The 16257-nt window shown below is 42.9% G+C and overlaps 1 protein-coding gene across 2 annotated transcripts; it reads left to right on the top strand.

The window, feature by feature from the left end:
• Nucleotides 1–2712: 2712 nt before the first annotated feature.
• asb5b (ankyrin repeat and SOCS box containing 5b) lies at nucleotides 2713–16257 on the top strand. Of its 2 annotated transcripts, none has more exons than XM_004066129.5 (7): nucleotides 2713–2896; nucleotides 7933–8012; nucleotides 9410–9517; nucleotides 9610–9763; nucleotides 10319–10453; nucleotides 15332–15523; nucleotides 15622–16257. In XM_004066129.5, the coding sequence occupies exons 1-7, from the start codon at nucleotides 2806–2808 to the stop codon at nucleotides 15747–15749; spliced, it is 888 nt and encodes a 295-aa protein (XP_004066177.2). In that variant the 5' UTR covers nucleotides 2713–2805; the 3' UTR covers nucleotides 15750–16257. The 2 variants fall into 2 exon arrangements, with proteins under 2 accessions (XP_004066177.2, XP_078795205.1); XM_078939079.1 differs by lacking the exon at nucleotides 2713–2896 and adding an exon at nucleotides 6492–6598.

Raw genomic sequence — 16257 nt, 5'->3', positions numbered from 1 at the left:
GATTTAAACCAGGTTGAACGTAGACCAGCCAGGGACATAGATTTGGTATTGTTGAATAGCTGCAGTACCTTTTAATACACGGAAGTGCCATCTGTTTGAAGATTAATCACAGAGGAGAAATGAATAATTACTGTTTGACTGTTTGTGCCAGAATTAATTTTTAGTAGTTAGGGATTAGGGTTTGAATTCGGACACATATATACATTTTTTATTTTTTTTTACTGAGCTACGCTGCATAGTGGTGCATGCTACAACATCTGACTGACGCATCACTGCCACCAAGTGGTGGGAGGCTGCAACCAGGTCCAACGGCCCTCATGCCCTCACGGCCCACAGGTTCAGAACAGATTTTTTTTTTCGGCCCACGAGTTGACCCTTTCAGACCAAGATTGGGCCACAGCCCCGTGGTTAAGAATCACTGTGCTGAACAATGCACCATCGTAAGCCCTCAACCTTTTTTTCCACATCAATGGAGTCTGAAAAACCAGGTCATGAAAAATCTAAAAGTGGTTGATTAGTCTAGATGAATTAGCATATTTTCTGAAAATGTTCATGTAACTTTAGATTTAATATTTAGATTAAACGTATTCAGTGAACATTTAGACAGTAGTGAGACTTGTGCACATCTATGAATATCAGATTTAATCTAGACAAGTATCTGCTTTGACAATGTGTTCTACAAACACTCAGTAAAAGTGTTCACAATCAAATCAGCATCTTCTGTTTAATATTTATATCAGAAATATGAAGACAATCAAATGACATGCAGGGTTTCTCTGCACATCAATGTACAGAGAACAATCTGTATTTTACTTATACTGATTGTTATTATAATGTCTTTAAGGAGTGGAATATCTTAACGCTCATAATTGCACTTTTAATCTAACAAGACCTTTATTTGTAACTGAGCTACCTACAGGGAGAATATACAATAGTCTAGTGCAGTGGTCTGCAACCATTTAGGTTGATTTCTCCCTGATCACAACCCGATATGAGCCACAAAGTCTTACTTCACCCTCTAGAAAAGGATGACACTGATTTGTAAATGGTAAAAAAAAAGGCGTATTCTTAAATTGCACTTTACTACCTTCCTCATTCCGCATTTGCACTTTTGTGGTTAATGTTGTAACTTGTCTTTTTTTTGTCTACGCATGAGAGAGAAAGAAACAAAATTTCAATTCATTGTTTGTCGAGCACATGTGAAAAATTGACAATAAAGTTGACTTTGACTTCCTTGAAGGCTAAAAGCGCTTTAGGGTCCCAGTCCCATTCACCCGTTCACATACACATTCACACACGGACGGCTCTGCTGCTAAACACTGGTGCCAACCTATAACCACCAGGAGCAACATGGGGTTCAGTGTCTTGCTCAAAGGTGCTTTGACACAAGGGACGAACAGAACCTGCAAACTTTCGACCAGAGGTTCACTGCTCTACCTTTACGTTATTGCTGCTATTATGTTGTTTAACTTTTGGCATATCTCTTCAGGGGTCGCCACAGCGAATCAGCTTTCTCTGATTTGCACAGGTGGTTTGTTAGGGATTTTTACGCCGGATGCCCTTTCTGACACCTGCTTGAATTTGATCTGGGCTGGGGCCTGGCACAGGGGGACTCATACTAGCCCCCCCTTGTGTCTACATAGTTAGGCAGTAGCACAAAGGATCTTGCCCAAGGACCCACACTGCATGAAGCTCATTGCGCCACCTGGGAACAAACCCTGGTTTTCCCACAAGTCAGTTCTACACTTAACCAACTGAGCTACCCAGCTGCTAATTCTAATTTACAGTTACTATTAAAAAAAAAAAAAAGTTATTTCTTCGTTAAACAGAGAGCCACAATGGAGGAGTCAAAGAGGCACATGTGGCTGCATGTGTGAATCTCCAGGTAAAACTTCTCCCAGAGTATTTGAAATGGTTTCATTATCTGCTTGATTATATTTTTAATTGAGGAAGAGAAGGAGATTTAGGCCATGACAAAAGAAAGGAGGAGGTATCGAACTATATACTAGTATATATTTATGCAATCTGAGAAGACTGTCCATGATGTTAACTATTTGAATTCAATACTGACATAAGTGAACTAGAAGGAGCTTCATTTCCAGAAGAAAATGAAGGGCTGATTGCTGTTTCGCTGAATGAAAAGGAAACTGAATGGGTAATTGGCAACTAAAAATTAATACTGGTAAATGATCAAAGTTGACCATAAATAAAGTGAAAACAGCACAATAACAAAAATATATTTTTGTGAAAAATACGAGCGCTGGGTATCGAACCAGCGATCTTCTGCACCACAGAAAGAAGCAAAGGTTTTCGAGGACTCCCCATGTATTTCAATGGAGGCAAAAATCCTGGAAATCCTGGAATATCTTGACAAGTTCAAGGATTTAGGGGACCAAAAGTAGTAGCTGTAAAAAGCTGAAAGAGCTAAACATTTGAATAGTTTAATGGTTAAAATAGTTGGAAAGAAAAATTGTAGGAGTTAAGCATCAGAAAATGGAGGAAGAGAGTAACAATAACATAAAAAAGAGAAACAGGAACACAATAAAAAGATCATCACAAGACACCAGAGAACTTCTCGTCAGGGTCTTTTCAGGAGAAAGTCAGCCGTAGCACGATATAAAAATACCACATGTCGTCCTGCCACGTGAGCTGTCACGTTAGAAACCACAACAACAACTGATCTGAACCAATCAGAGCGCGTTCAGCAGTGACTCCTCCTCTTCGCTGCAGTCAGCTGTCAGGACTGCAGCGCCGTGACTCAAAGACGTGAGAACATGCGGAGGTCCAGCCCGCCGGCCCGTGGACATGTCCCGCAAAAGAGCGCTAGAACCGGCAGGGCTCCTCAAGCAAGGCCCGGAGAGGAAGAGGTGCTGCTGGGGGATTTTAACCAGCCAGGGTGAGTACACCGCGTACCTGAACCAGTGAGGCGGCTTGTTGTTGTGATGCTTCTATCTTTGGGATGAAACGTCCTCTTTAGACCGTGTGCAGTGGCGTGTCCACAACATGTATGGCGGGGTGGCCAAAGGTGCAGTGGAGTTCATGTGGACTGGTCACAGTTTTTGTGAGTCTATCTGATGTGAAATGTTTAAATAATAGGTCGTGTGTTGTTTTAATCAAAGTTGAACAAAACCCTGGTATCAAAGCTTTACTAGCCAGGGGTGGGCAGCAGCCCATGGAGGTCTGGATGTGAATCCTACTCAAAACCAAAGTGGAAAAACACACTACAGGTTGATCCAACTTTGATGTAAAGTCTTTGAAACAAGTCAAAATGAGGCTCAGAAGTGTGGGCTCTTCACGTACCTGTGTGACTTCCCAGCAACGCATGGATATGCTTCTGATAAGTTAGCGGTTGGTCTCCCGGGGGATCTCCTCCCACACCTGGGCCAAAGAATCTGCCAACTCCTGGACAGTCTGTGGTGCAACCTGGCGTTGGTGGATGGACCGAGACATGATGTCCCAGATGGGCTGAATTGGATTCAAGTCGGGGGAACGGATGGGCCAGTGACAAATTTGCTTGCATCTTGGTGTTTTCTAGCAAACGTCAAACATCTTTCACGGTGTTGGGCTGTAAGCATACTCCCACCTGTGGACGTTGGGTCCTTTTAAGACCCTTGTGGAGTCTGTTTCTAACAGTTTGAGCAGACATGTGCATTTGTGGCCTGCTGGAGGTCATTCTGCAGGCATCTGGCAGTACCTCTTCTGTTTCTGCTTGCACCAAGGAGGAGGTAGTGGTCCTGATGCAGGGTTATTGCTCCTTACGACCTCCTCCACACCTCATGATGTAATGGCCTGTCTCCTGGTATTGTCTCCATGATCTGGGCACTACGCTGACAGACACAGCAAACCTTATTCATTATTATATTATTATATTATTAATGCTATTTATGTTATTATATTATTGAATATAATAAACAGTATTATTAAAACATTTTCTATCACAAATACAGTTTACATTTTTGCATTAACATTCATGATCATTAATACATTTGTTATAGATTATACACTTTATATAATTATATTTAATCGTAATGAACAATACATTTGTTATTTATATTATAATCTATATTTTTCTCGTAATAATTACTACACAATTTATTTAAATACATTTAAAAACCTTCTAATATACAAACACATTTGTATAAAAAACCTAAAACTTCTAAAATAACTAACTAGAAAAAAGTTGAAAAAACTTAAGACTAACTATTCTAACTACACAAAACGCTCAAATACATAAAATGTGCTAAAACTAACATTTAAACAGTTGATGACAATGTCTAAGACTGATTTTCTCCTGAATTGAAAGATTTTCTTTTGAACTCTTGCTTTAATTTACAGTCATTCTTTAAAAGGGGCCTTGCCTGCTGAAGTCTTGTTTCTTTTTAGATTTTTTAGTCCACTATGGTGACTTGAAAACCCTCAGCTTCCATATGCTGTGCAGTCTCCCAGACCGTTTGGGCGTCCCGGGTGTCCTCTGTGGTCTGGATGACGGTGACCACAGGGACTAGAGGCTGCTGCTGGACTGAGTTTGGTTGGATGGTTGATGGATCCTGCTAGACAGTGCAGCTCTACCTGGAAGCACAGCTCTCTCTGCAGGTCATGACGGTCACGGTGGCGATCTGCTGTGTGAAGTGAAATATCCTGCTCTGCTTTGAGGCTGTTGATGATCTGCTGCTTGATCAGAAGTTCTTGTGAACAAACAGATCTTTTTTTTTCCGGCTCTCGGCGCGGGACTCCCACTTCCTTTTGGACGGATATAATCTGGGCATCAAATTTGAAGGTGAGGTCTTTGTGAGCTGCCTTCAAATGTCCCACCTCTTGCTTCAGAAGACTTTCTGTTTTGGATTCTTGAGCTCTGGAATCCAGCTGCCATCTGAGACATCCCAATTCCTTTTGAAGGATGTTGTTCTTTTCACGCTCTGCCTCCAGATCTTTTGAAGACCTTTCCTTGTTTTTAACAAAGGTGACTTTTAATTTCTCTGGAGGTCCTTCTTCTTTCTACGTTTGAAGTCACTTCTGACTTGGTTAGAGGCTTTGGCGGCGCTCAAAACGTCTGGATCAGCGTACTTTTGAAGCCTCACCAATTCCCGTTTTGTTTCTTTTCCATCATTAATGAATTTTTCTTTCATTTGTTTCTGTTTGGCAAGTTTTTGTTTTGTTTCTTCCCATCTTGACTTAGTTGGACAATGAAATAGTCTGCATGGAACGGAGATTCTCCTTGTCTGGGCAGAAACTGGGCTCCATGATGACCCTGCTGAGGGTTGACGAGGATGGCACGTGGCTGGGGCTCCTGGAAGTTGTTTCTCCTGAAGAAATGCTGTTTAAAAATCTCCAACGGTTGTTTGAACTGCAATGAAACGGAGGAGCGTGGCTGCAAACTCTCCGAGGTTTGTTTAACCCTTGTGCTATCCTAGGCACTTTAACATTGGGAGTTGGGTCATCTAGACCCATTAGACAGTGCTCTGAACCTTTTTTCTTCAATGATTTGTGAACCTCACTGGTGTCCATGGATTACATGAAATCTTTCCACCTTTATCCACCTTTGTCATGGTAGGGAGAACATGTCAGTGTAAGGGTGGGGTCATCTAAGATAGCACAAGGGCTGGGCTGGAATACAACACATTCATGGACCAGAGTTGAGCCGGATGCTGCGTCTTGAAAGAGTCTTCTCCTATTTGCTGATTTCAGCTCATAGATGTCATAACATGTGACCCCACCCAAAGTCTTTGTCACATCAGTGTGACCCCTATCCCCCTCAGTGATAGAATGCCTTAAATTTCAAGACTCTGCCCACTTCTGGAATTTTCCATTTAATAATTTTTTTCTCTTAGAAAGAAAAATGGTAACATTGCAGCAACCCATCATGGATTATTTTCAGCCACAATTAAAGAACAGCAATTTAACTAAATAAACGGTTGTTGTTGCTTGTCTTTTTTTTTTTTTTTTTTGCTCAATAGAAGTGAAGTAACTCGAATCTCAGAATATAAAATAGATACCGTATGCCCTTTCACACAATCTGTCCACTTGTGCTTATTTTAATCTGGTATCCAGATGCTTATTTAAATTTGCTCTCTTTGTGTGTGACTTTTAATTTTTAGACATCATTGAAAGTTGTTAGGGTTTTTTTTTTTTGCTAAGAAAAAAAATAGCCTTTATATGAATGCAAAATGACTATTTCCTCTAAGAAACTCTATAAAATAAAGTCATGTCAGACATTCAGCTCAGGCTGCTTGAATGAAACCAGTGAAATGTGAAAAACTGTGGAAGCGTAGCAGACGTTAGCTTACACAATGCTGCCCACTGCTGTCTTTGTGTTTAACAAACAAGGCCTTCACTTAGATATGACATACCAACTTGTTAAGTGTCAAAGAGATTAAGGTGATTTGAAGTTTTCTCTTCTCGATGCCTGACAGCAGCTGTGGAGTTTGAGCCAGTGAGTCAGCTGCAGTCAGTGGTTAAGGCTGCTTGTGGTTGCTAATTTTAGCTGCTGCGGTTGTCTGTTTTCACCTTGTACCAGCATAACATGCTTAGCACCCATACTACATTCAAATGTCCTATGTGTTTGATTGGTTGGATGTGCCATGGGGAGACGGAGACATCGGTATGTTGAAGATGTTTGAGTGCAAAGACTGTCTGTCTGTCTGTCTGCCTTCTTTTTTAGTTCTTCAGGTGTTTCCAGAACATTTTTAGTAGAGTGACCAATGTGGACTCCAAAGCTAGTGGCTGGTCATTAGTTAGCAAACCGTAAAGAATATGTAAACAAAAATGTTGGACACAATGGACAGCCGTAGCCAAGTTTATACAAAAAAAAACATTTTAGAAAATGTCATGTCTGGACTTTACTTTGGCGAAAAATCTGCAGTTTATTACGAAAGTATCAAACTTCATATGAGGATTAGATGAACCATTTGTAATCAGCTTTCAGTTTAAACGAGGGTATTAACAGTGAAACATAGAACTGCTGTGAGTTACAGTGTCTACTTATTTAGAGGTAACACGATGTAAATACAGATGCTTTCCAAAAAATTACAATATCCTGTACAGGTGTTTTCATCTCCATAGTTCCATTTAAATAATAAATTTATGGAATGTAGATTCAAGGGCCACTGTTTAATTGAGTACAAGTATTTTTTTCATTGGGGTTCCAGCCCATAAAACTCTCAAAAACAGAATTTCAAAAAATTTGAATAGTGTGGAAAAGTCTGCCCAAATTCTTTTTTAAGCTGAGTTTCACAAACTAATAATCTACTAAACTCAAAGCACCCGCACAGGTTCACCAGATGGCATTAAATTGGTTCAGTTAGGTTCAAAAAAAGAATTCAGACTTAACAACTAGCCAGAAGACCATCGTCATCGTCTGGTTAAAGCTGCTAAAAGGAAACTGGCTGTGTCCAAGCAGATCAGAGAAAATGCAGCAGCAAAAGAGACGACCATGGGCTTAAGCAGATTATAAAACGGGCAAGATTCAAGAACCTGCAGACTTTGGGTTCCTCTGGTCAAGTCACTTCTGAGCCTTGGCCAACGGCAGAAGCAAATCAACTGGGGCAAGAAGAAGGAGCCCTGGACTGTTGGCCAGTGGTCCAAGGTCCTATTTTCTGATGAAGGTGTAAAGTGTGTCTTTCATTTGGGAATCAAGATCCAAGGGTTTGGAGGAAGACTGCTGAGGAGCAGAACCCAGGCTGCTTAAGCTTCATTGGGAATCTCCACAGTCAGTCAGGATTTGGGCTGAAGTGTCCAGCGCTGGTGTTGGTAAACTCTGCTTTCTTCAATCCAAAATCACTGCAGCAGCCGTTACAGGCACTGGCAACCCTGTGATCCCGAAAGGGATTCAGTTGTTTAAAGAAAATGGATGGATCCTTCCACTGCAGTTCAGCAAACACAGTGTCCGGTGCACTGGGTTTTTTCTTTTCATACCAACCCGTCTTGTTTCTGTAGGTTCCTGGGCTGACCGCTCCCCGCTCCATGAGGCCGCCTCCCAGGGTCGACTACTGGCTCTACGCACCCTTCTTGCTCAGGTATGTTTTCTCTGTTTTTCTGATTCTAAAGTACGGGGAATTAAACACAAACAGTAAATTGGGTTTTTTTCTAACCTTCCACTGGTTATCCGACTGATAAATACATCTCATCCATTAAGCAAAATTTGGAATGGGAAATTGTTGTTGGTATTATTATGGGTTCTCTCATTAGGTGGATTATCCATGTACAGTAAATAGAAATGGGTCTCTTCTGTTTTTTTTTCTTTTTAACAAGAAAAGGTAAAGAAGAACGAAATTAACATTTAAAATAGGGTTCCTGTTTTAACCAAACCTATCAAATGATCCTTGTGGATTGGCACGAGTGCGACACAGAGGTTGGCAAGAGTCTGAACTCAACATGTTAGACATCAGGTTTTTCATTAAAGACACAGATCTGTTGGTGCTTGAGATGAAGGCATGAACAGTGAGACCACAAAAGCCAACTGTGGTGGGGCTTTTTCACATCTCTGCAATGTTGAGTATCTTATTTAAAAAACGATTCTTTTAAAATGTGATGTGCACATTTTGGAGTTTAAAAGAAACATCACAAATCAAATGTATGATAAAGAACTTTACATTCAATTCCTTGTAGATTTGGCAATATTTTTAAATACACCTTGACCAATACCAGTTAACAGTATTTAATGTCCTGATGGGATGTGCTGAAAGGTGAACAAAAACAACAACTGTGGTGCTTTACAAGCATTTTACACATCGCATCTCTGAGATTTATGGTGGTTTTCATAAATGATGCTGTAAACTGCATCAATTTTTATCATCTAAAATCGGTTTCTGGCTAATGCATGTTAATCTTTTCACTAGTATTAGTACGTAAGTATTAGACAATATTATGGTTTGTATAATTATGCAAGGATTAGTCTTTCCTAATGTATAATTTGTCTTGGGGTCCTGTTCTAAAAACATATTGCATAGTTTGAATAGATTACATACATGGTATATTCATGTTTTTACAGTTATTCATAAATATTTAGTTTACAAACAAGAAATATAGTTTTTAAACTAAATATATAATTGTATAACAAAAATATTTGACTTTAAAATAAATATTTAGCTCCCTATCTAAATATGTAGTTAGGAAATGTAACATTTATAGATACAAGAATTATATGGAAGCGATTCTGTAGCATAAATAAAAAGCAAAGTCAAAACCAGAAATGCTTTTTCTTTTTCAAAATGAACCTGCATTTTTTGGCTCAAAATTAATCGCTTCCATAGAATTAAAGGTCAAAATGTGCATTTGAGAAAACAGTTTTTTTTCCTCCCAAAAAAGGCTAAAATACCCAAAATATTGCTGGTAATATTTGACTCAGTCAGTTTACAAACGGCATCCCATAATTTAGCAAGCATTAACTGAGTGTTGTTTTTTTTTGTCACAGGGATATCATGCTAACATTCTGACAATTGATCATGTGACACCTCTTCATGAAGCCTGCCTTTCAGGGCACACAGCATGTGTTCGGACATTAATAAACGAGGGAGCCAATGTGAGTATCCTTTGTTGCAACCATTGCTACCTAACATTACCAGTGTGTCTATGAACATTTATGGCAACAGTGTTTTGCTCCTGTTTCTGCAGGTGAATGCTGCAACCATCGACGGCATCACACCACTGTTCAACTGTTGCACTTCAGGAAGCATTGGCTGTATAGAGCTTCTATTGAAGAATGGTGCACAGATTGAGATACAGCACGCACACTTTCCTTCTGCTTTGCATGAGGCCTGCAAGAGAGGTAAGTGACATGGCCGCATGCGTATTTGTTGAATAAGATTTATGGCTTTGATGTAGGTACATTTTACTGGCAACTGACAAACAGAACCATAAACTTAAGGTGATTTAGGTCATTTTTATTTTTTTAAAGAATATTTAAATGAGTTTGAAACAACATCCATCCATCTTCAGAACCTGCTGAAGCCTGGTAAAAGCCCACACATATATGCAGGGAGAACATGTAAACTCCACACAGAAGGGTCCAAGCTGGGACTCAAACCAGGGCCTTTTTGCTGTGAGGCAAGAGTGCTAACCACTATGCCACCGTGCAGTCCAACAACATCAAAAATCAAATTTGACAATAATAACATCATGCAATTTTCATTTTCTTTTGTACTAGTTTGTCTTCTCTGATGGGTGGGGAGCGCCTGCTCCAGGTGGAGAAGTTAAAGTATCTTGGGCAGGGGTCTCCAAATCCCAAGATTTTGGAGGGGTCTCCAAGGGCCCCCGTCTGCACGTTTTCCAACCAACCAAAGGAATCAGTGAATAAAAGACATTTTTCTGTTTTTGTGAGCAGGGAACAGCCAGTGTGTGGAGTCGCTTCTCTCTCATGGGGCTGATCCAGACTGTCAGCTTCCTCTCCTGGGTTCTCCTCTCTACGTTAGCTGTCTGCACCAACAACTGGCCTGCTCCCGCGTTCTGCTGCACCGAGGTGAGGCTCACACCTGGCTATGGCTTGGTACAAGAATTGGATAACACAGTACACTTTGCCACTTGAAAAGGTTTTGAAGCAGTGGCTGTTTTTTAGGTAGTCTTTTTTCACATTTTTAAGATTTTGATATACCGTATATATTTTTTATATGTAAATCTTTTTTTGGTTGAAGATTTATTCAAGACATTTTGGTTGTGAAATTTGCCTTGCATCAGTGGAGCATTCCCCGCACCCCCATCCCCAAACACCCACTTCATGTCACCTATTTGTTTACAGGATCCTCTTTTAGCCTACAGCCCCTCACAACCCCAACATCCCCATCAATGTTACCGGTGCAACAAAAATGGCGAGCAATAATCTCCAGCCGTACGGTTTTGATCCAGATAACATCTTAGATGAGGAAAACAAATTCATTCATGGATCCATTTGTCTGCATCAGAATGGAGCAGAGCAGGGAGCTTTTGGCCCGCCCAGTGCATTTTATTTGTTATAAATACATGGACTGCAGTTGGTCACTGACACTGCTTTTTTAAGAAATAATCAAAAATGCAATTTTGAACTTAACTTTTTTATATACTGTATGTCCTCTATTGTAAAAACAAAAAAAGCCACAAGAACATGTCAAGACACCATTTTCATTAGAGTAGGTCTTTAAGGGGAATGCAGGTTTTTCTTGCAGTTCCCTAGAGGCCCATTTGACCACAGTTGAAAGTGGAATGTACGATGGGGGTGTGTGTGGGGGTGTTAAGTATGTGTGAGGCTAATGTAAGTTGCACCTACGGGTGATGCAGTCGTACAGTGCCCTTACGCCGCACTCTATTCGTTGCTAAAGCATTCATTACAACTGCCCTAGAGGCTTGATACGGGCTGACTGGGGGCAAAAATTAGAAAAACCTTTACTGGGAGCACACATGCACTTATCATGTGAACAGCACTCATTGGCCCCTTACACAGTCTGAGTTGTGCGGATGAAGGAAAAATCCATTAGTCTGCGTCTCACCTACTGCACCCTTTACCCTTCCATGTAGTTTGTGTCTACGAGCTTACAAAGCGGTCTACAACCCTGACATTTTGTGTGGACCACCTATTTGCTCCATTCAGGCAGTTGTAACTGAGCCCATAAATAGATAGATGACTTTATTAATCCCACAATGGGGAAATTTCATTTATCTGTGGCAGCAACACGACATTCAGAAATAATCTATATAATATAACATCAATAAAGGACATCACAAATTACATTTATATTAGATAATTAAAAATATTACTAAAATTATTATGAAAAATTATTATCAAAAATGAGATTCTTATTAAATAAAGAAATAAATATTAAATAAATACAGCTGCAAAAGTGTAAAAAACATGCGGTCTGCAAAACATGTAAACTGTAAAAAAACATTACAAATTTTTTCAAAATACAGAAATAACTAATGAAGTTCACACCAAGAAAAAAACCAAACAACTGTTCAGGAACAAAAAACAATTTAAAATTGAAAAACAACAACTACAACAAAAGTAAATTAATCAATGACTAAACAGAAAAACACCCTGGGATCGTGGAGTGTCACTTTGACACGGTGTTGTACAGTCTGATGGCTGTGGGGAGGAATGACCTGCGCTAGCGCTCCTTCTTACACTGAGGGTGCAACAGTCTTGTGCTGAAGGAGCTGGTCAGCGCCTCTACAGTTTGGTGTAGGGGGTGGGAGGGGTTATCCATGATGGATGTCAGCTTAGCTAACATCCTCCTGTCCGCCACCTCCTCGATGGACTCAAGTGTGCAGCCCAGGACAGAGCCGGCCCTCCTAACCAGTTTGTTAAGCCTCTTCAAGTCTCTGCCTGCACTGCCCTCCCGCCCAGCACACAATTCCATAAAGGACCACTGAGGCCACCACAGTGTCGTAAAAGGTCCTCAGCAGCTGTCTGCACACGCCAAAGGACCTCAGTCTCCTCAGCAGGTGAAGGCGACTCTGGCCCCTCCTGTACAGAGCATCCGTGTTGTTGGACCAGTCCAGTCTGTTGTTCAGGTGAACACCCAGATATTTAAATGTGTCCACGACCTCAATGTCTGAACCCTGGATGTTCACCGGTGACTGTGATGGTGAGGACCTCTTGAAGTCCAGTATCAGCTCCTTTGTCTTGCTGGTGTTAAGCAGCAGGTGGTTAACTTCACACCAGCTAACAAAGTCAGTGATGACCCCCCTGTACTCCTGCTCATCCCCCCCTGATACACAGCCCACAATGGCACTGTCATCTGAGAACTTCTGCAGATGACAGTGGTGGGAGTTGTAGGTGAAGTCTGATGTGTACAGGGTAAACAGGAATGGGGAGAGCACAGTCCCTTGAGGTGCCCCCGTGCTGCAGACCACCACATCAGACACACAGTCACGCAGCCTCACAAACTGTGGCCTGTCTGTGAGGTAGTTGATGGTCCAAGCAACCAGATGTTGGTCCACACCTGCAACCTCCAGCTTCCTCCTCAGCAGTGATGGCTGAATTGTGTTGAAAGCACTGGAGAAATCAAAAAACATGACTCTCACAGTGCTCCCAGGGGCCTCCAGGTGAGACAGGGCCCGATGCTGCAGGTAGATGATGGCGTCATCCACCCCGATGCCTGGTCGATATGCAAACTGCAGCGGGTCCAGTGCTGAGCTCACCTGAGTGCGGAGATGGCTGAGGATGATCCTCTCCATATCCTTCATCAGGTGGGAAGTCAAGGCGACAGGTCTGAAGTGGTTCGGTTCCGTAGGACGAGGTACCTTTGGAACCGGAACCAGGCAGGAAGTCCTCCAGAGGACTGGTACCTTCTCCAGTCTGAGGCTCATATTAAATATGAACAGCATCACCACACAGAGCTGGTCTGCACACTCCCTGAGGAGCCTGGAGGTGATGCTGTCAGGGCCTGTTGCCTTCCTGGCCTTTGTTCTCCTTAACTCCATCCTAACCTGATTCAGGGTGAGGCAGAGGGGGGGTTGGAGGATGAGTGGGCGGTGGCTGGTCTGGTGCTGTGAGTCGTTGGGGGGGTCCCTTTGCTTCTGTTGGAAGAAGGGGAGAGTGGACTGTTTGGTGCCGAGATGGTAACAGCTGCAGCTGGGAGGAGACGCCTGAGCTGGAAAGGTGTGAAGAGGGGGCCGAGTGGGTGGAGACTGGGGGCTGGGCAGAATCAAATCTGTTAAAGAACAGGTTCAGTTCATTTGCCCAGGCTTGGTCAGCTGTGACCTGGCGACCATTTCCAGCCTCAGCATGTCCTGAGATGTGTTTTAGACCCCTCCACACATCACGGATGTTGTTCTGTTCCAGGCGCTGCTCCAGCTTCTTCCTGTAGCAGTCCTTGCACTTCCTGATGTTGTATTTCAGGTCCCTCTGTACTCTGCGTAGCTCCTCCTTGTCCCCAGAGAGAAAAGCCCTCTTCTTCACATTTAGGAGGGTCTTCAGCTCAGGAGTGACCCAGGGCTTGTTGTTGGAAAAACACTGCACTGATTTTGTTTGCACTGTGTTTTCCACACAAAAATTGACATACTCCGTGATGCAGTCAGTAAGACTGTCAATGTCCTCCCCGTGTGGACTGCAGAGAACGTCCCAGTCTGTGGTGCTAAAACAGTCCCTTAGTCGCTCTGTTACTTCCTCAGTCCAGATCTTCACCGTTTTAATCTGTGGTTTCTGCTGTTTCACCACTGGAGTGTACGCAGAGGAGAGATGGACCAGGTTGTGATCAGAGCGTCCTAAAGGGGGGAGGGGGGCAGAAGCATATGCATTCTTGACGTTAGCATAGAAAAGGTCCAGAGTTTTTCTGTCCCTCGTATGACAGTTCACATACTGGGTGAAGTTGGACAGGGTGGCGGAGAGGGGGGTGCATGCATGGTTAAAGTCCCCAGAAATCAGGATCAGGGCCTGCGGGTGTTGTGTCTGCAGCCGGGACACGGTGCTGTGCACGCGCTCACAAGCGACAGCAGCGTCAGCCGACGGAGGGATGTAAACAGTCACCACCAGCACATGGGAGAACTCCCGTGGAAGGTAGTACGGCCGAACGCTGACTGCCACCAGTTCAATGTCCTTGCTGCAGTGCTGTTCTTTCACAGTGATGTGGTTCGGGTTACACCATCTGTCATTCACGAACACCGCCAGACCACCGCCTTTCTTCTTTCCGCTCTGCGCCGCGCTCCGGTCCGCCCGCACCAGCGTGAATCCAGTAACTGAGACCACGGAGTTTGTCATGTCCTGGTTGAGCCACGTCTCGGTGAAACACAGCAGGCTGCTCTCACGGTACACCCGCTGCAGACACATGAGCGCTGTTAACTCGTCCAGCTTGTTAGAGAGCGCGCGGACGTTTCCCATAGTAACGGATGGTAAACATGGCTTGTACCTCCGTCTTCTCTCCCGGCGTTTAACTCCAGCTCTGCAGCCTCGTCGTTTCCTCCGTATTTCAGCTGGAACATCTGGCTTTCCAGCGAGGAGAATCTCAACTCGTCCAAGAGCTAACAGCTGATCTCAAGTGTAAACAATGGAGTTGCATCCTAACGGATCCCCTGAGGCCGGTTCAAAAAGTTGAGAAAAAATAAAAAAACAAAAAGCAAAAGTAATGATGTTCCTGTCCTTTGTCGCAGAACTTTGTAATAGTTGTTGAAAAATACAAAAAACACAAATAAGGTGGAAGAAAATATTAAAAAACGCAAAGTAAGGAACACAAAAAGGTAGAGCTGCCCAGATAAGCTGCCACACACGCGGCGCCATGGTAACGATAAAGCTACAATTGCTGCAATTTCTTTTTGTCTTATCAGAATTTTTTGCAGTGTTTCTACGGAATCTTGGCTCTTCAGCACAAAGATGACCTGTCTTTTTAGTTTTGCATGTAAACCAGATGCAGGTTTCTGTCTTCTCCAGGTGCAGACGTAAACTCTGGCAGAGAAAGCGACAGCCCTCTGCACGCTGCTGCCTCACAGGACAGTGCAGATCAGGTCTCACTGTTATTGCAGTATGGGGCAAATGTCAACTGCAAGGACAGCAGGGGGCAGCGGCCAGTGGAAATAGCGTCTCCCGGAGGAAAGGCACATTGGCTTCTTGTTGCATATGAAGGTACCGGATCTGTTTTGGAGGAGCCTTCTGTGACTATGTGTGGAGGCCCCTAGGTCTGTGCAGTCATGGTAACACAAAGCCTTTCTGTGTTCCTTCAGGTTCTCCACAGACCCTTTTTCATCTGTGCCGTCTCAGGATCAGGAAGCTCATTGGGTGGTCCAGATTAGAACTGTTACCTTTACTCCCTCTTCCTCCGCTGCTCACAAACTACATGCAAAATATGTAAAAACTTGTAAACATGGACGCATGGATCCAGCCCAGCCAAGCAGACCTGGCTGCAGAAATCAACATTCAGAACCAGTAATCTTCGACTGGAACTGGAACTGGAACCCCCCCATAGCTTAAAAAGCTATACTTTGACTGGCGACTCTAACAGTTATGGTTTTCCCTGTTTTAAACTTTCAAGTTTTTTCTACAATTCTAAACACTTTTGGGTTAAAGCAAGTTTTATAATTTCCACTTCTGGCCGATGATGTCAGGTGTCATCTTGTCTACAGCCACGGCCCTCTCAGCACAGCAGTAAATTGGTAATGCTAGTTCAATTCAGATTGGCAACATGTGCAGGGTGTCCCCTGCCTTCGCCCGTAGTTGGCCAGGATAGGCTCCGGCAGCCCTGTGACCCTGTAAGGGACAAAACGGAAGAAGATGAAAGAAAGAAGTTCAATTTGTGCAAGAAGAAATGTTTCTCATAAACTAAAAGCTCCAGGCGCGTGTGGGAGGAGCTACCGCTGTGA

The sequence above is a fragment of the Oryzias latipes genome, chromosome 1 (assembly GCF_053564925.1).
Source record: "Oryzias latipes strain Hd-rR chromosome 1, Olatipes_Hd-rR_3.1".
NCBI lineage: Eukaryota > Metazoa > Chordata > Actinopteri > Beloniformes > Adrianichthyidae > Oryzias > Oryzias latipes.
This window is presented reverse-complemented; position numbering and strand designations above follow the sequence as displayed.